At 44.9% G+C, this 20,840-nt stretch overlaps 1 protein-coding gene and 1 non-coding gene across 9 annotated transcripts in view; both read right to left on the bottom strand.

Moving 5' to 3' along the window:
* DENND2A (DENN domain containing 2A) overlaps nt 1-20,840 on the bottom strand; it is a 103,718-nt gene that overhangs the window by 40,649 nt on the left and 42,229 nt on the right. For 7 of the 8 annotated variants that reach the window (XM_057549816.1, XM_057549817.1, XM_057549813.1 and 4 more), the window contains 5 exons: nt 16,431-16,558; nt 14,669-14,790; nt 6,595-6,795; nt 754-847; nt 239-289 (listed from right to left, as the gene is read on the bottom strand). In XM_057549816.1, coding sequence (XP_057405799.1) covers nt 239-289; nt 754-847; nt 6,595-6,795; nt 14,669-14,790; nt 16,431-16,558 — 596 coding nt within the window. The remainder of the gene's footprint in view (nt 1-238; nt 290-753; nt 848-6,594; nt 6,796-14,668; nt 14,791-16,430; nt 16,559-20,840) is intronic. The other variant, XM_057549814.1, reaches the window with a different exon arrangement.
* Nucleotides 10,318-10,390, bottom strand: TRNAQ-CUG (transfer RNA glutamine (anticodon CUG)). Its single transcript has one exon. It is a non-coding gene; the product is annotated as a tRNA-Gln (tRNA).

Here is a 20,840-nt window from a genome sequence, read left to right as displayed (position 1 = left end):
TAACGGAAAGGCACAGGAACGGGGTGTCACTGCAGTGGTAGCCTCCCTGGATCTCTAGAACGGAGCTGTAGGCTCAGGGACCGAACAGGCCCACTCTGGCCAGGCTCAGCCTTTCACGCCTTGCCCAACAAGCTCGTGCAAGGCCACTGTGTCCCGTCGCTCACGCTGAACAGGAAGGGCCACCTTCGCAGCTTCCCAGCCACCTGCACGCGCCCTGCACGGCAACTGCTCTTCTCACCTTTCAGCTTCTCCTCGGTGTCACTGTCAGACTCACTGTTCTCATCTGTCACTAGACAAGAAAACACAACAACAAAAGGAAGAAAGTTGCAAGTGTGGGTTTTTCCAATGCAGGAAACATTATATGTGGTAGCACAAATCCAAGACTTCTAGTTCAGAGGGGCTGTTTTCTTTTTGTCTATTTAAATGTAATGAACAAACTATGTCTTTGTCCAACTATATGTGTTTCCAAATTAATTTGGCTTTAGTTCAGATGGTACCTATATAAGTACAGCAAAAGATACTGGCCCCTTTAATGTATATGAAGCAAAGAAGGCTGCTCCCATGGCGAGGTCAGAGCATGCAGCCCTAGGCTGACCTGATGGATACACAGGGAGACAGGATGGTGGGGGACATTTCCAAAGCCCCCAGCTTGTTCTCCTCCTTGCTGAGTCAACCCCAAACAACAGGAAGCCACTTCTAGGAAGATTCTGTTTTCAGATTCTTGGGGGAGAAGGGATGGTGGCGGGGCCCTACCTTTTCCTGAGTTGCTCTCCGTGGACTGGGACAGCCTCTTCACCCGTTTCTTTCCTCTCCGGGCCTCATAAATGGCATTGATTCGCAACACCAGCTGCCAGACATGGGGAGAAGAAGAGCCGGTGTGAGCACCCTCTTCCCCGTGGCAGCTGGGATTCCTTCGCTGCTCATATTCTCTTTCAGGAGGGCGGCGGGCCAGGGAAAGGGGGTTGGGGGAGACACTTCCCACTGGCCCGCCGGCGTCTTTCAATCATTCCTCTGGGCCAGATAGAAGCATGACTGTCAAGAACACTAAAGGACGCTGCCAGCCTCACTGATGTATGGGCGGGTGTCGTCTGAATATGCTAACGCAGCCAGCTGAGACACAGAGGGAGATGATTTCACTGGCTAAATGGTGTGATGGCGGCTTCCCCTCCGATAGTGCAATGTCACTGTGGTTTGGGAAGGAGCTTTTGCCCCCAAAGCAAAACAAGGAAAGAAAGAGACAGAAAAAAAAATGTTCCCAGGCAGGGCCCCTTTCATGGGAACCATGCCAAAGAGTGTCTGAGCAGCAGGAAGGGAGCAGGGATTGCGGTGGCTCTTGAGTCCGAGCTCAGGACGGCGGGGAGGAGTGCCGTGCCCCGGGCACACCGTCCTTCCTGCAGAGGACACACTGGCCGCAGACTTGCTGAGGCCTTTCATGACCTCTCTGGTGCTCAGAAGCCGAGCTGCTCAGCAGACACCTTAGTAAGCAGCACATCCTCCAGACTGACTATAGCAGAACCGTCTGGTGATTGAGGCCCTGGGTCACTTCCCCTCAGGCTTTACGGCACCACCTGCAACTTTCAAGGGAAGAAGCTTCCTGGACTTCCCTGGTGGCACATTGGTTAAGAATCCGCCTGCCAACGCAGGGGACACGGGTTCGAGCCCTGGTCCGGGAAGATCCCACATGCCGTGGAGCAACTAAGCCCATGCGCCACAACTACTGAGCCTGTGCTCTAGAGCCCACGAGCCACAACTACTGAAGCCCGTGCACCTAGAGCCCGTGCTCTGCAACAAGAGAAGCCACTGCAATGAGAAGCCCGTGCACCGCAACCAAGAGTAGCCCCCGCTCAACGCAACTAGAGAAAGCCTGCGCACAGCAACGAAGACCCAACGCAGCCAAAAATAAATTAAAAAAAAAAAAAAAGAGTAGACGCTTCCTGGGTTGCACCTGGTTGGGAGAAAGGGAAGTCTACCCACGCATAATCGACACAAACCAACTAGTGACTTTAAAGGGGAGCTGTCTGTAAGTTGCTGCCTTGAAAAGTTTTAAATTCTTTCATACATTGGGAAGAACAGGAGGGGATGTGCTATGGTAAACTGGGTGATGGGTACCCGTCAGGGACAGTTGCCAATACCCACCTCTGCCCTCTACTCCTAGGATCCCCTCCTTAAAGTAGTTCACCAGCTCCTCTCTACAAGCACTGGCCCACCAGAGAGGAGGGGGCTTATTCTCAAGGTCTCCTTGTGGCCGGCCTGGGTTCCGTCCCCCCAGCTCTGCAGACTCTTACTGACACTGCCCTGCCGTAGCCTCGGACATCTGCGCCCTCTGGCTCCTGACGGGCAGCCCAGCCCTGGCCTTGCCAGCTCTCTGTGTGAACTCCTCTTCCCTAACCATGAACCTGACCCGAATGAGGCCTCTGCCTTCACCCCCAAATCCCTGCCATGTGGCAGCTCTTTATATTTGCTCTCGCGAACCAGCCATCTCCTTGAGAGCTCACACCCCTGAATTGGCCTTCTCTTCTTTTCCCGCATGTTCTAACTAGTGGGATGTAACACTAACCCCATTTCCCATGGAAGAAGACACCGTATCAACAGTATTATTCACAACGACCAAGAAGTGAAAACAACCCAAATGTCAACTGATGGATGAATGGATAAACACAATGTAGTATGTATGTACAATGGAATATTATTCAGCCTTAAAAAGGAAGGAGATTCTGACACATGCTCCAACGTGAATGAACCTTGAGGATTTCATGCTAAGTGAAATAAGTCACAAAAGGACAAATATTGTATGACACCACTTATACAAGGTACCTAGAGTAGTCGAATTCATAGAGACAAAGTAGCATGGTGGTTGCCAGGGGCTGGGGGGAGGGGGAAATGGGGAGTAAGTGTTTAATAGGTGCAGCGTTTCAGTTTGGGGAGATGAAAAAGTTCTGGAGATGGATGATGGTGACAGTTGCAGAGCAATGTGAATGTGAATGCCGCTGAACTATACATTTAAAAATAGTCAAAACGGTAAGTTTTATGTTATGTATATTTTATCACGATTTTAAAAATACAGGTAAATAAACAAATGAGTTGCTAGGTCAAATTGTTTTTGGAGAGAAGGAAATTTTTAAACCTATTCAAAATCTCCCCCCAAAATATCCAAAAATTAACTAGAAAGAAGACATTTACAATATAGTTAACATCCTTCCATGTGTTTAAATAAAATGAACACTAGACTGTAAGCTCCATGCAGGCAGGAATTTTTGTCACTTTTGTTTACTGCTGTCACAGTACCTGTATGGGATGGAGCAGGGCCCGGCACACAGTAGGTACTCAATAACTATTTGTTGATTATTAATTTGTTGAATGAATACTGAGCATCTCCTGTGTGCAAGGGATTTTGCTAGGAGCTGTGAGGGATAAAAGGATACATGGGACACGACACACATTCTCAGGGAGTTTACAAGCTAACAGGTAGGACGAAGGTGCATTCATAACTATAAGACAATTCATGAGTGCTATGTAAGTAGTATAAATAATGTGACAGAGAAGGTTTTTCTCATTTTAAATCAGGTCGTGGAGTAAGTGGAAGCCATATATATACTTCAGTTAATAAATCTTTGTTCCTTTTTATTAAAAAAAAATTTCCCCAGGGAGAAAAACTTAAACAGGCTTTCACATAATTGAACTTTAACAGGAGATAAGTTTTGTTGTTTTAAAAGTGTTCTGAAAAAAAACCAAAAACAAATAAATGTGTTCTGTACTGGAAGTATTGGCCTTTTTAGAAACTTTTTTAAAGTTGAAAACAAACATTTTTAACTATAAGCTCATTTGGAAGACAGTCTGTTTCAGACAGAGAGTCATCTGGGACCTAATTCTGCCTATGATGGCTGCCTAAGAGACAAAGGATTCCACATAAACCTGCTACAGTGTGAGCTCACTTCTCATTATAAAGGACAGCACAATGTTTCATGAAACCTGGGGACATCACACCACTGTGTAATTCACTGCTCCGTTTCAGCTGCCACGTCAATGAAGGTACAGGGTTGCTAGGAGAATACAGGGAAGGACTGTCTCTTTCTCTCTCCCCTCCTCCACTGGGACCTCCATTCCTCTTAGGGCTGAGGCGGGAGAAATCAAGGGAAGCATCCATACTTCCAGAAGGGACTCTTATGTTACACATTACAGCAGAGGCAGCCGAAGGAACAGCAACCAACCCATTAGCTGATGAGTTGCGAGTAGACCCTTAAGTCCTTCTTGCTAGATAAAAACACAAAAGCAAGGGTTTTGGATAGCAAATGCTTTAAGGTTCCAAAACCTGGAAGTCATGAACGTGCCTGAAAAAGAACCTTTGACTTCAAGTAAAGGATTCAAAGCATTTGGAAAGGACAAGCTTAGGTTAAGATTAAGTAGCAAGTGATAGAACTGAGGATTCATGAGACTTCTAATAAACTGTAATGAGCCACTTTTAAAGAAATATTTATTGATTTATTTGGTTGCGCCGGGTCTTAGTTGCGGCAGGTGGGCTCCTTAGTTGTGTCATGCAAACTCTTAGTTGCGGCATGCATGTGGGATCTAGTTCCCTGACCAGGGACCCAACCCCGGGCCCCCTGCCTTGGGAGCGTGGAGTCTCATCCACTGCGCCACCAGCGAAGTCCCTGTAATTAGTCACTTGTTTTCTTTTTAACCATTCCTTTGAAGAATTGTGTACTTCACCTTTATGACTAAAATTTTAATAAGATTTTGTTGTTGTTGTTGTGAAAGTGACAGGTAAAACATGCTGATTTTTCTCCAGATTTGATCACACCTGCCAAACCCTACTTGAGTAAATGCCTGGGCACTATGTAAGTGGGGCAACTCTCTTCAATTTCAGGCAATAAACTAAGAGGGAACAAACTGCTGCTTGCAAGTTAAACTCATATGAAGTGGCAGACATAGTTCTACCTTTCTCTCCACCTCTCTATTTTTATATAAAATATGCACACATATTCTCTTCCCCTCAATCTCAAAAAATCTTTTTTAAATATTAAAATAGTAAAAAGGGGGAAGTGATAAAAGCGCAGGGGTAGAAGATAGAGGTTAAATGCTTATTAAGAGATACATAGTCAGACTTAGAGTTGTATCAAAGCTCTTTTAACCTCAGCTGATTCATTTGACTGTTCCTGTTCAATTTGCTAAAATAACGGTGAGGCTGTATAGATGTTAATAGCCACTTGTAATTGTTCCACTATTGCAGATTTTTGACATTACAGATATGTGTGAGTCATGCCAGAACAAGAAGAGGCGAGTTAAGACAGTGACTGAAAGGCAGCCAAAGGGAGACAGAAAGCGATTCCACCAGGGGCAAAGGAGACTGGGATCCATGTACCAGTGGGAGCTCATTCAGCCAGCATCCAACGATCAATATGCAACCTGCACTGCGCCCTGGGTGGCGCGAGGCAGAACCAGGAGAGCAGGAAGGGGAACGAGGCCTGACTCCTGCCCTCCATCAACAACACAAAGCAAGACATCTTCTCCCCTGTTCCACCTGCAACCCCGCTGCTGGGCTGCAGGTGATAGGTCTTCTCTTGCCCACCTGAGCCTAACTGCCCTTACCCTTCAGAATGCACTTTTTTTTTTGGGCTGCGCCGTGCAGCTTGGGGAATCTTAGTTCCCCGAGCAGGGATCGAACCCGTGCCCCCTGCAGTGGAAGCGTGGAGTCTTAGCTACTGGACCGCCAGGGAAGCCCCCAGAATGCCCTCTTGATTGTCCAGGTGACTTAATTTCACTTGAATAAGAATGTGGGGGGCAGGGGTGATATTATGGCTCAAAACACTGATTAACCAAACTGGGTCAGGAGGGACTGGCTTGTGAAGATGTCCCTGGACTTTCAGGTCAACGGGTCACTTTGAGATATCTGATGAAACCTACAGACAACCCACCCCCTCTTCCTTTTATCCCCCCGAACTCATCCATACAGCATGATTTTGTGGGTTTCATGATCCCCTAAAGTCCATCCATGGACTCTGAAATGAAGAATTCCTGCTCTAAAAGTTCCTGCGGGAAGTTGGTACCGAAGTGGCCAATGAAGAATGACAGGCACTGCAGGGGTTGGACTGAGCAAAGGAAATGTAACAGCAACAGCGGCCACATAAGATGCACATCCAAGCCCTTGGGCACGTTTTGCCTTCGGGGCTGAAGAGAGCCAGAAAAGGTGTGTTTTTGACAAGTGCTCCCTTGGAGCACAGGCTCCATGTGGTGCCACCTCTGCAGTGGGAGGTGACGGAGTCTGAGTCAGAGCACGAGGGATGCAGCTCTGCTTTCTGAGGCCATGAAGGAGGGAGATGTGGCCTTTTGAGGCCGGGTATTGGAGACACAGTTTGGGATCCTAAGAGCCATCAAGGCAGGGAGAGGGATGGCTAAGAGGAAGGCTACAGGACCACCACAATTATTCTGACAAAGGGCCAGATATCTCAGCCTGCTGGCTTCACCGTGTCTACCCGGCCTGTGGTGAAGCAGGTAGGAGGGCCCAGTGATTTGATCTCTGCCCAGACTCCTCTGCAGCCTTCCTTTGCAGGGAAGGGGGAGTGCACATCTGAACACGAAGCTTGTTGCAAGCCTTACCTTGGGTATCTTTCTCTTCTTCCTGCCGTTCTGTGGGTCTCCGAGGTTAAAGAAAGTGTCATCAGGGCTGCTGGGGGTAGAGGGAGGGCTGATTTTAGAAGGGGACCCAGTGCCATCCCGACTCAGCTTCCTAGTGTCCAGCAGTTTGAAGTTCCTCCTCTCTGAATTTTGCCGGAAAAAAGCAGGTTTGGACAAGGACTGCTGTGAGGGGAGAGGAAAAAAGAAGAGTAAATAAATACAAAGGGACTAAATGAGCAGTAACTGGTGGTGGCAGTGATGGAGACCAAGAAGATCAAGAAGGGAAGCTGGTCTACATTCCCAAGGGTATGTTGAGTTTGCCTACGCTATTATTAAGTGCTCAATAAACACATCATTCAATTATGGAAAATGAGCATGATAAAGGATGCAAGTCTAATCCAGTCTCTCTTTTTAGACAAGTGGGAACTCACCTGGCTCAATCCCTTACTTTACAAATGAGGCTTTCTGATACAATGCACTGGGAGTTACAAGACCTAAGCATAGCTTTGTCCCTGCCACTGGTAAGCTGAGTGCCTTCTATACAAGGAATTTCACTTCTCTGGGCCTCAGTGTCTTATTTCAAATGAGCTGCTTTAAGGTCAAAAGGCAAACAAAAAACCAATTTAAAAAATTTGCGACTTATAGAACTCATATTTTTAATACATGCTACATATTAATGAGAAGAAGACTAACAACTCAGAAGAAAAACAGGCAAAAGATGAGAATCAAAAGTTTACAGGAAAAAAAAAAAAAAAAAAAAAAAAAAAAAAGTTTACAGGAAAGGAACTATAATAACTTTTATATATATAAAAGATTCTTAGCTTCACTCAATCAGAAAAAAAACCATTAAAACTCCACTGAAGAAACATTTTAAAAAAAATTTTTATTGGAGTATAGTTGATTTACACTGTTGTGTTAGCTTCTGCTGTACAGCAAAGTGAATCAGTTATACATATACATATATCCATTCTTTTTTAGATTATTTTCCCATATAGGTCTCATTATACAGTATTGAGTAGAGTTCCCTGTGCTATACAGTAGGTCCTTATTAGTTATCTATTTTATATATACTAGTGTGTATACGTTAATCCCAATCTCCCAATTTATCCCTACCCCCCAACCCCCCTGGTAACCATAAGATTGTTTTCTACATCTGTGACTCTATTTCTGTTTTGTAAATAAGTTCATCTGTACCTTTTTTTTTAGATTCCACATATAAGCAATATTATATGATATTTGTCTTTCTCTGACTTACTTCACTCAGTATGACAATCTCTAGGTCTATCCATGTTGCTGCAAATGGCATTATTTCCTTCTTCTTTATGGCTAAGTAAAATTCCACTGTATATATGTACCACATCTTCTTTTTTTTAATTAATTAATTAATTATTTATTTTTGGCTGCGTTGGGTCTTCATTGCAGTGCGCGGTCTTCTCATTGTGGTGGCTTCTCTTGTTGCGGAGCATGGGCTCTAGGCACGCAGGCTTTAGTAGTTGCGGCACGCAGGCTCAGTAGTTGTGGCTTGTGGGCTCTAGAGCGCAGGCTCAGTAGTTGTGGCACACGGGCTTAGTTGCTCCGCGGCATGTGGGATCTTCCCGGACCAGGGCTCAAACCCGTGTCCCCTGCACTGGCAGGCGGATTCTCGACCACTGCACCACCAGGGAAGCCCTCATTAGCTTCTTAACTGATAAAAAGGCTTAGTGGGCTGTCAAGGAGAGCATTATCATGTATAACAAGCACAATCTGAGAACAGGAATAGAGGCGAGGAAGAGCAAATAAAACCAAGAGAATCTTCGGGGTTTATAGCCAGTGCAGTGAAACAGATGGAAAGATGGTCAACAATGAAGACAGAATTGTCTGTAGAAGGCCTTTGAAAGTGAGGATATGAAGCCAGCAGGGATCAGCAAGGTTTTTCTAAAAGGCCAGACAGTAAATATTTTAGGCTTTGTGGCCTATACTGTCTCTGTCACAACTACTCAACACTGCCACTGTAGTGCAAAAACAGCCATAGACAATATGTAAACAAATGAGCTTGGCTGTGTTCCAATAAAACTTTATTTACAAAATCAGGCAACCATCAGCAATTTGCCAGACTTGAACTACAGTATAAAAGGAAAGTCACTACAGGACCCTAGGAATGACTGTGTCAGACTATAGTCCAGAGAAGATCCCAGCTTTTGATCAGAGCACCTCAGACCAACAAGCCCTGATGATAACACACCCACCCTATGGTGTCTCTATGGAGTGATCTCTATGGAGGGGCCTAGCTCTGCTGCAGAGGCCCCCAGAGGCTCCCTAACCTTAGAAATATTCGATTCACAATGGACTCAACCAAAGATCTGTAGTGTCCAAAAGGGAAAGGCAGACAAGAACCCTCTGTTGAAACCTCTTATTTCAGGAGACAGTACGATGGGCCCTGGCCAGGGAGCATTCACTGGGAGGAGGGGGCGACAAGGAAGCTACGTGCCTTGTGCCTCGAAGAGGGAGCTGACCTGGACTCAGCCAGAGTTCATTCACCCTTCTTGTCTGTGAATGGTGGCTGATGGCTTCACTCCTTCCAGTCCTCGAGTGTCCCTGTCTTACTGCCTCAGGAGACTGACAGCAGGAGACTGAAAGGGTCCTTGATATAAAACATCCCATCTCCTCTTTCACCTATCTCAACCTGACTCCTACTCTCTTCTACAGAGGCCTCCCCCAGGAAGTACTCAGATGCCATTCGCACACACATACACATTTGTTCACATATGCCCACAGGTACACATATTCACATGAATACACAGAAGCTCCCTTAACTATACATACATAGAAATACACAGGGAACCATACACACACGTTCCAACAATTGGGACATTACACTAATGTAAAGTAATGGCATTACATTAAATGATGGCATACCATGCAGGCGATACAAATTGTTTTTAAAAAGAAAGTAATGACATGGGGAAACACTCATGATAAATGTAAAAGAGCAGCAAAAATGTATATACAATATCATCCCAAATCTTTTTTTATGTACACACACACACACACACACACACACACACACACACACACATACATGCACAGTGTGACCTGGTCTGGATGGAAGTAAACCAAAGTGTTAACAGTGATTTTCTCTGGGTGTTGGGATTACATGCAATTTATAAAAATACTTTAAAAACACACACACATACACACATAATAACAACCTATTATAGAAAAAAATATAGGTGAGTACAAAGAAAAAATAAAAATTCCCAATTACAGATGAGTTTTTTTAAAATTACACTTCTTGGTATTTAAAAAGAATTTTATAATGAGAATGTTCTGTTTTTAGAAAATGAGGTTATTTTATAAAGAACACATATTGAGGGACTTCCCTGGTGGTGCAGTGGATAAGAGTCCACACTCCCAATGCAGGGGACCTGGGTTTGATCCCTGGTCAGGGAACTAGATCCCACATACATGCTGCAACTGAGTTCACATGCAGCAACTAAGGAGCTGGAGAGCTGCAACTAAGGAGCCTGGGAGCCACAACTAAGGAGCCCACGTGTTGCAACTAAGACCTGGTGCCACCAAATTTAATTAAAAAACACACATATTGAAAAGCGTAATTCTTTTTTTTTTAATTAAAAAATTTTTTTAAAATATATTTACTTATTTATTTGGCCTCTCCGGGTCTCAGTTGTAGTGTATGGGCTCTTAGTTGCAGTATGTAGGATCTAGTTCCCTGACCAGGGATCGAACCCGGACCCCCTGCATTCAGAGTGCAGAGTCTTAGCCACTGGACCACCAGGGAAGTCCCTGAAAAGCATAATTCTATCTATTTAGCAAACACACATAAATAGTAGTTATGTTGCAGGCACTAATCTAAGTGGTTTACAAGAATTAATTTGACTAATCTTCATAAGACCCCCTAAGAGGAGTGTACAATTATCATTCCATATTTTTACCAATGACATACAGATGTATAGAGATAAGATTATTTGCCCAAAGCCACAGAACTAGCAAGTGGTCTAGGTAAGTTTTGAATGGAGGCAGTCAGGCTTCAGAACCTGCACACCTGACCAGATACGGTCTCTACGTAGCCGCAGCTAAGTAACAGATGATTTGTTGGTGGCAGATGGTGTGGGTGAGCTACCCAGGCAACCAGAGAATGCCAGTTAGTGACTTTTCCCACTTAGGTGTCAATATATAAGAAAGAGTATCTCATATTAGCCTAGATTTCCTTTATTACAAAAAATAGTTCCTAACATATTCACTGTGCTATTCTACATGTGGGAATGATGGGTGACACATAGCAAGAAAAGAAAACGGCCCCTTCTCAGGAGCTTGCATTGTGTGTTTGTAAGTGTCAGCATCTGCCCCCAGCTGCACGTCTCTCCTTGCTGAGGAAAATCTGTCCAGTTGACCCTTACTTCTCTACTGGGACTAGGCACAATCTAATTAAATAAAAATCCTCAAAGATGTCTTAGGACTTTTCTGTGGCTGGTAGAGGAGGTTGTCACGGAAAGACGGCTTCAGTAAGTTCTCAGTCCCAGATGCAGCCCAGATGTGGCAGATGCTCCATGAATATTGATGAGCTAAATGGAGGAGGTGGAGAAGTCTGCAGCTGTCCCCCAGAACGGGGACACAAACCAGACACCCAGATGTAGGAAGGCAGAGAACTGAGCATGACACAGAGTCTTGCTAATGACTTGCAAAGGCCCAAAATGCTTGCAAGTATCTGTGGCAATCGGACATGTGCATTGGGCAACTGGATTCTCTTTCTGCAGGATAGCTGCCTCTGGACTTCAAGTTCTCATTGACATGATTACCTACTGTGTTTTACTGTTTTGGGGACAGGGGACCTAGGTTTTCTCTAGCCTGGCAGGAAGGGGAAGAAAAGGGCTGCTAAGCCTTTTTTTCTGGTACGAGGGAGGAGCACCCAGTTCTGCAGGCAGAGCTGCTTTGGGCAGATGTTTTCCATTGTTCCTAAGACGCCATGCAGTTCACTCCCTGCATGAAGTGGGGTAGAACTGAGTAAGACACGAAGGGGGCAAACTGGGTATGACAGGCTTCTTCTTCTTCTTGTTTTAAATTTTTATTGGAGTATAGTTGATTTACACTGTTGTGTTAAGTTTCTGCTGTAGAGCAAAGTGATTCAGTTATACATATACACATATCCACTCTTTATTAGATTCTTTTCCCATATAGGTCATTACAGAGTACTGAGTAGAATTCCCTGCGCTATATACAGTAGGTCCTTATTAGTTATCTATTTTATATATAGTAGTGTGTATATGTCAATCCTAACCTCCCAATTTATCCCTACCCCCCACCTTTCCCCCTGGTAATCATAAAATTATTTTCTACATCTGTGACTCTATTTGTTTTGTAAATAAGTTCATTTGTTCCATTTGTTTTAGATTCCACATAAAAGTGATATCATATGATATTTGTCTTTCTCTGTCTGACTTATTTCCCTCAGTATGACAATCTCTAGGTGCATCCATGTCGCTGCAAATGGCATTATTTTGTTCTTTTTTATGGCTGAGTAATATTCCATTGTATATATATACCACATCTTCCTTATCCATTCCTCTGTTGATGGACATTTAGGTTGCTCCCATGTCCTGGCTATTGTAAATAGTGCTGCCATGCATAGTGGGGTGCATGCATCTTTTCAAATTATGGTTTTCTCCAGGTATATTCCCAGGAGTGGAGTTGCTGGATCATATGATAGCTCTATTTTTAGTTTTTTAAGAAACCACCGTACTGTTTTCCACAATGGTTGTAACAATTTACATTCCCACCAACAGAGTATAGGAGGGTTCCCTTTTCTCCATACCCTCTCCAGCATTTATTGTTTGTAGACATTTCTCCAAAGAAGACCTACAGATGGCCAAGCAGCACATGAAAAGATGCTCAACATCACTAATTATTAGAGAAATGAAAATCAAAACTACAATGAGGTATCACCTCACACTGGTCAGAATGGACATCATCGAAAAGTCTACAGACAGCCTTCTTCTTCTAAGCCAGACTTATCCACTGTGGGAAATGAAGGATTCCCTAAATGTTGAAGACATCCACGTTCCAGTGAAAATACAAACAACACATTTCAAAGGCAAGTAGAAACTATTTGCTAATTATTGGTTGTCATGGATTATTCATGATGACACTCTTTTCCATAGGAGGAGAAAGCAGCAGTTAATTGGTTTTGGCAAGTATTGCAGCAATCGACTTGGGTGGGTAAGATCCACCCTTCATGAAAGGTTCTACCTTCCACCCTCTTGAAGAAGATTCCCTTTGTGACTATCATGTCTCACGTGTATACCCCCGCCCGCCAGCAAATCCTGACCTCGAGTGGAGCCCAGAGAGGAAGATGGCTTCTTTTCTTAGGCTGGAAACAGATCCTTTCAATGGGATTTAAACGGACACTTGCAGCCTGGATTTGGTCTTCCTTTATTTAGTTTCTTCAACAACTAAACCATTGTATAACAACTACTTATGGGAGACACAAAGAAACCAAATATATACTTTCTGACCCTGAAGAATTTACAATCTAGTTGGGGAGATGTTTTTAAGATATTTTACATGACCTAAATCAGAATTCAAATCATCAAAGTAAGAGATATCATAAGACAGTATATACAGTATGGTGTGAAATGAATGCTTAGCCCACTGAGTGTTACAGGCAGGCAGAGGGGGAACAAGTCCCAGGGACTGGGATGCCCTGGAACCTTCCTGAAGGAGGCATGATTGAACTGGGCCTTAAAGGATGGGAAGGGAGAGGTCCAGGCAAGAGCCAAGGGCAGAGGTAGAAATGACCTAGCACAGGGGTGGGCAAAGTACGGCCTATGGGCCACATCTGGCCCGCCACCTGTTTTTGTATAGGCCATGAACCAAGAATATTTTCACTTTTAAATGGCTAAAAAAAAAAAAAAATTTCATGACACATGAAAATTATATAAAATCTAATTTCAGTGTCCATAAATAAAGTTTTACTGAAACATAGCTTCACTTACTGGTTTGTATATAGTCTGTGGCTTCTCTGCACCGCAATGGCAGCGCTGAGTAGTTACAACAGAGATCATATATCATCATATATAACCAGATCTCTGGTTCTTTAGAGAAAAAGTTTGCTGATCCTGGGGCTACAGTATCAGAGGGGCAGTTAGTAGGCTTTGGCTGGAGAGAAGATTTTGCACGTAGAAACTGCGGGAAATGGTAACCAGGGATCAATTATGAAGGAAGTTTAATGCTATGCTAAAGAATATGAATTCATACTAATCTGTTCTCTGTTCCTACAATTTTGTCCTTTCAAAAATATTATATAAACGGAATCATGTAGCATGTAACCCTATAGGAGTGGCTTTTTTCACTTGCCATCATTCTCTGGAGATTTATCCAGGTTGTTGTATACATCAATAGCTTATTCCTTTTTATTGATGAATAGTATTCTACCATATGAATGTACTATGCTATATGTAACCGTTCACCCACTGAAGGATATTGGGGCTGTTTCCAGTTGGGACCATTATAAATAAAACTACATGTGCCAAAAAAAAAAAAAGAATATGAACTCAGTTCTGTAGGCAATGTGTTGAAGTTATCATGTATGTGAATATAGTAATATTATCTGTATGCACATAGTACAAAACTGCAAAAGGTTCAAAAAGATATTCTGTGAAAATGTCAGTCTTCTTTCCTGACCTCCAGATACTCAGACAACTCCACAGAGGTACCCACTTACTCATTTTTAGGGACCCTTACAGAGATATTCTTGTACATTCACAAACATATATGAGTTTGTTTTATGTCAGGACATTCTTCTTTATAGCTGTATAACATGGAGGTACTATCTTATTTACTCAGCTGGGGAGAATTTTGACCTAGAAGCTAAAATGATACTTTAGAAAGCCTTGTTGAGCAGAGGGGTTCCAAGAGAACTAGAGGCAGGCTGCCGATGTGTAAATCCAGGAGCCTGGCAGTGAGGGTGGCCTGGCATTCCAGTGTAACCCAGAACTCCAGCCTGCTCAAGGCCATGGTGCTGGGGACTCCTCTCCCCCACTGCTCCTCTGGGGGCTCATACCTTGGTGGGTGTGTCAGGGATGGAAGAGGTGGGAGAACCTGGAAAGTTCAAGACACACTTCTTCCCGAGGCATCGACCATGTAACTCAACGTCCTCATAAGGGTTTTCCTTCATTGGTGGATCTGCAGTCAAAGGCAACGGATTAGAAACTGGGAACACTAAGGAAGTTCTCCTTATCAGATCTCGACCCAACACCTTATCAGGTCTCTCCTTGTGGGGATGTCTGTTGTCTTGCTATCCATTTAGCCTTCCTCTTGGTAACAGACCTTGGTTTTCACTGGGGTAACTCCCTGACTCCCCATTGTTAGAAACGTGAGATAACTCCGCTCCCAGTTTCAGGGTTTAAGCCAATCTGAGTATCCCGAATCCCTGCCTCAGTGACCAGCTCTGGGAAGGGCTCATATTCCAAGCCTAAGCCAATTGCTGCATGGCATTCCTGGGCTCTGAAGGTGAACAAGGGACCTAAATCAGTCTAATCAGAGTGAACCTCAGGATGTTTGCTGGGACTTGCAGGACACAGGCTTTCCTTTCTCGCTGCAAGGCACAGATTCTGGGGAGCTAATGGCAGCCGTCACGGGGATCATGGGAAACCTGCTGAGAATGGAGCTAACATGAGAGATAAGAAATGAGGAAGAAAAAGCCAGTTCTGGTCACATGAGCCAACAAACTCCCTTTGTTGTTTCAGCTGGGTTTTCTGTTCCTTGTAACTGAAAGCTTCTCTGTCAGGTACACACTGCTAAGAGAAGTCTAAATCTCATACCCACTTTGGATTTGGGAAGCCTACTGCTTTGGCAGGAACCCATCTCTGGCAGCTTGGACACAGCAATTCAAATAGCTCGGCTTAGTATACGCCCTTCCTTAAGTCTCATGTTTCCTCCTACCATGGAGTTTGTTCTAGTGTTGATGACTGCATGCATGTAAGTACATGTATATCTGCCTGCTCTGCCCCTTGCATAGGGACACAGAAGGGTTTCTTCCTCAGCTCATTTCCTCCCCCACTGCCACCCTCAACATATGCAGACATGGTCTGAGTTTACACCTTACTGAAACTGTGATCCTCCGTGGAGATTATTTAACTCACCAAATCTAAATGCACAAAAGCTCTGTGAATCTGAGTCCCATTTTGGAATCAGAGAATTCTTTAGAGCAAGGCCAAAGTTACTTTTTAAATAGAAGACATTCATTTCAGTCTGAATTGTGATGCCGTTACCGCCACATTCCTACAGTTTTGGAAAGAGTACGGTGGTCTTTGGTTTTCTTTCATTCAGTAATCCCTACAATTCACTGAGAGTCTGTTATAAACCAGGTGTTTTACATACCATTTTCTTCAGCCCTCAAACAACCCTGTAAGGTAGCTGTCATCGTCCTTAGTACAGAGGTGAGAGAATTGAAGTTCAGAGAGGTTAAGTCACCAGCTCAATGTCACACAGCTAACAAGTAGCAGAGCCAAGACTCAGTCATGGATATTGAGGCTCCAGGTCTCGTGTGTTCCCCGCTGTATCACGCTGCCTCCTTGGCCGTTCATCGCCAGCCCTTCCTCCCCACTCCAGCCCACTTTTCTCTCACGTATTTCACCATGGGTCACTCTTCTACCCACCTACCCGATCTCTCATTCATTTGAGTACAGGTTTGTCTTTGAGTGTGACTCTGTGTGTGTGTGTGTGTGTGTGTGTGTGTGTGTGTGTGTATTTCAAGCAGCCAGCCCCATTTCCTCCCTCTTCCTTCTCATAGACAGACTCACTCAAACATTTGGGCCTCTTACCTAGAATGTCCTCATAGACGTTCTCCTCCGATAAAGTGCGTGTGAGCCCCAGCTTCGTCTGTGCGCACCAGTCAACCCTGCTGTTCTCAGAGGAAGACTGCAGTAAGTCTTCAAACTCATAGGACTTTCTGGGTTGTACAAGGTGGGAAGAAAAAAAACCGAGAACTCAAATCAAATGAGGCTGGTTCAGAGAATACACGCCAAAATGTTTTTTTTTTCTTGCAAAGATTTCCAATACTTAAATCAACTCTGTTTTTTATAAGAAAGTGTGAAAATCCTCAAATATGAGATGTGGTTTTTACTTGTGAGAATGTTTATGCTATTATGCCAGCTAAAGATAGTGAAGTATACATATAAAATACAATCCCAACTTTGTAAGCAGACATATACATACAAGATAAAAAGAAGAGAAGTGAAACATATAGCTGCTATATCAGGGCCAAGGGATGACTGGTGTCTTCTCTTCACTCGTCCTTTTCTGGATTTTTCAAATGTTCTACAGTGTTTACAGAGCACACATTAATAAACACAAAGGAGTAGTAATGGCCAGTTCAGAGCAGACAAGAAGCCTGAGCACCTCCCCCTTCTCTCACTCAAGTGGTTATTATCAGAAACCCAAGGGCCAGTTGAGGCACCCCACCCCACCCTGAGATCTGTGCAAATGTGCCTGGGGCTCTGTCTGGGGCCTGGCTCACCACCACCCTCGCCCCATCTTACATCCACACAGGCTGTCCCTGTTCTGCTGGTATTGACTATACTGTGAAACCTAGCCCCTTCTCCAACTCACACACACACACACACACCCACACACACACACACGGCCACTCACCTTGAGTTTCTATGATCTTTTGTAACTCTATGGAACATTTGGGAGATCATGAGGTGGGTCATATTATGAAACATACAAAACATCACCCATCTCACAGGTTCACTCCACCTCCCCCCTTTTTCTTCTCTCTCTCCCTATCCTTCTCCAAAGTAACCCGCAACTTCTCCCTGTTGGAGCAGAACAGTCCTGCCCACTCAGGCTCCAGAAGCTCACCTTCTCCTACCCCCAAGCAGATTTATCAGGAATTTCTGCTGAACACACCTGGGCCTTCTGTGAATGGAATTGAGGTGAACATGCAGTCCACCCACGTTAAACAGGGCACCTCCCTGAGCTGACTTGGTGCCGGCCCCTCACTCCTTCTGGTACAGGGTCCAGACGCTCACAACCCTCCTCTGGCTCAGGAATCGCCGCTCTTCTCTCTCACTGTGTTCACGTGGGTCTAGCACAGTGTTCTGCGCATGCCAGATGGCACGTTGCAGCTAACCGCTGCGAAATGCAGAGCGCCCTTGTTTCCTCGTCCACACTTCCAGCCCCGGGAGAAAGTGCCCCTCTGGTGGCTCTAGGATTAAACAAATCTGGACACAGATCCCGAATCCTTCATTCACAAGTCTTTTCAACTTGGATAAACTACCTGAGCTCAAACTCAGTGTCCTGATTTGTAAAATAGTAATTATCTCATGGGACTGTCCATAGAACAGAGGATGTTTGTAAAGTCCTTGGCACCTAATAAGCCCTCAACAAATGTTAGCTATTATTATCTGTCATGGTGCTCTTAGTTATTTATGTAGCCAGTGCTTTATATGAACATTTACTGTGTGGGAGGCACTGTGCTCAGGGTTTGAAAAATAAGGACTAAAACAGTCAGAGTCTCTGCCTCAAAGAGCTTACATTCTAGGGAGGAAGACAGATGTTCAACCAGCTCACACACAAATAAACAGAATTATAAACTGGGTTAAGTTCAGTGATGGAAAAGCACAGGTTGCGAGGATATCGAGGAAGGCTCAATATAGGTTGCGGGATGCATCAAGGGAGGCCTCTATGAGAAAGTCACTCACTGAAGCTGAGCCTTGAAGGATAAAAAGAACTTAGTCGGGGGAAGAGCATTCCAAAAAGAGGGAAAAGCATGTGGGAAAGTCCTGAGTCTACAGAGAGAGCTTGGTACATTTCAGGAAACGGCAGACAGACAGACAGCATGTCTGGGCTGCAGGGAACAGGGTGGAGAGTGCCAGGCAATGAGACAGCAGAACCAAGCAGAGGCCATTTGCCTGCTTTCCAAGCTTTGGGGATTTCTTGGATTTTAAATCTTTCCCTCTCCGCTAGCTTCTTTCTCTCCTCCTTTAAACATGCACAGGTTTCCTCTATCTTAAAAAGCTTTCATTTGGAGCAATGACCTTTGTGGTTCTATTTCTCACCTTCCTTGCCAACACTTTTAACGAGGGGGAGGGGAGGAGGAGGAGCAGAGATTATTCTCTTAGTTTACCATAGTTCACTCGTTTTTCTTTCCCTCACCTTCTCAACCTGTCCGTGTGCATCCCTTTCCTGAAATTCCTCCTAAAGGTCACTAGCGAGTTTCTGGTAGAACCTAACAACTTTCTGGGTCCTTTCATTACAGGACACCACTTGGCTTCTACAGCATAAGGTAGCAGTGCTCAAAGTGCAATCTGTGGGCCAGAGCTGGGGTGCCAACTGTTTCCGGTCCTTGACAAGATAAGTACAGAAATTGAGAGAAAGCGTTTAGAAACTTTTCAAACAATTTGACAGAATGAACTTAAAAAAGAAAACAAAAAAACTGAGGTTTGTATACTGACGTCTTTTTTCATTACATTCCTCTGGTAATTCCTTTTTTTATTATATTTTACAAAAGTATTGTTTGGCAAAGGATTGGAAACACCTGCAAACAGGCCCTCCTGACGGTTTGAGGAGGCGGGTGCAGGGCTGCCCTAACTCTACTTGCCCTGTCAGACCACCCCTCCTGGGCTTGCGCTGGCAGCTCTCTTCCTCTTCCTCTTTCTGGGCTACAGTGTTTCCCAAGGCTTCACCTCTTTAGGCTCTATACTTTTTTCCTTTTTTTTTTTTTGGCTGCACTGCACGGCTTGCGGGATCTTAGTTCCCCGACCCGGGATTGAACCTGAGCCCACAGCAGTGAAAGTGCCGAGTCCTAACCACTGGACAACCGGGGAATTCATTAGGTTCTATACTTTAATATCTACACAACTGAATTCATCACCCCTTATCTCCACCCCACCCTCATTCCTTTATGAACTTGAACCCCTCATTCCTTTATGAACTTGAATGCGGCACGTAGGACAGGAGCACAAAGATGGGCTTCTAGGCTGGAGCTCTATGGCCTTAAGTCAGGTCACAAGGCTGAAACCGTCACCAGTGCCCCAGGGTTCTGACTTATGAAAAGAAGTTTGTGCCCAAAAAAAGGGATACTAATCCATGAGCCCCTTCTTTCTCCCCTTGAGGTGTCCAGCGGGGAGAGGAAGGACTGAGCTTCAGAGCTCTAGCAGATGGGACCTGGGGGAAAGCAGGTCTGAGCCGTTTTCTCTAAGATGGGAATGGGTTGTGCTGTGACCCCACTCTGAACATTTCCTAGTCCAGTTTCCATTAGCCCAGGCTGGCATCAGCCAGGCAGCTGATTGGGGCTGGAGGTGTGGCCCAGAGCAGAGTGAGGTAACTGGCCTGGAGTGGGCCAGAACTCCTGGGTTTCCCCTGCTGAGCAAACCAAGTTACGTTAGCTAGTCCTCAGCATGTACGCTACATGGTAGGGAAAATACAAACTGTTCAGAGACCACAGAATCATTCATTCAGTACTTACTGTGTACTGACCAAGTGCTTGTCTTGGATCAGCACATTCAAACTTTACAACAACCTTGTGAAAGGCTACTATTATTATACACATGTTATGCATGAGAAAACAGGTATAGAGACATAAGGTAAACTGCTCAAAGTCACTTTGGGAGAACCCAGGAAATCTGGTTGGAGATTGGTGCTCTTAAAAAGACAGGCACTGGACTTCCCTGGTGGCGCAGTGGTTAAGAATCCGCCTGCCAATGCAGGGGACACAGGTTCAAGCCTTGGGCGGGGAAGATCCCACATGCCGTGGAGCAACAAAGCCCGTGTGCCACAACTACTGAGCCTGCGCTCTAGAGCCCACGAGCCACAACTACTGAGCCTGCGTGCTACAACTACTGAAGCCCATGTGCCTAGAGCCCGTGCTCTGCAACGAGAAGCCACCGCAATGAGAAGCCTATGCGCTGCAACTAGAGAAAGCCTGTGCTCAGCAAGGAAGACCCAACGCAGCCAAAAATACATAAATTAAAAAAAAAAAAAAAAGACAGGCATGCTGCAGAGCACGCAAGTAAGGCAAGGCAGGAGGAAAGCTGCAGTCCCAGTCCCCAGACTATAACAGGTCGGGTGTCCAAAGGTTATTGTTAGGAACTTGAACTATGTTTTTGTTTTTTTTTTTCCGGCTGCGCGGCTTGTGGGATCTTAGTTCCCCAATCAGGGACTGAACCAGGGGCCCTTGGTAGTGAGAGCACGGAGTCCTAGCCACTGGACCGCCAGGGAAGTCCCAA

Source organism: Balaenoptera acutorostrata, chromosome 7 (assembly GCF_949987535.1).
Source record: "Balaenoptera acutorostrata chromosome 7, mBalAcu1.1, whole genome shotgun sequence".
NCBI lineage: Eukaryota > Metazoa > Chordata > Mammalia > Artiodactyla > Balaenopteridae > Balaenoptera > Balaenoptera acutorostrata.
Note: the sequence above shows the minus strand (reverse complement) of the source record. Positions and strands in the feature narration are given on the sequence as shown.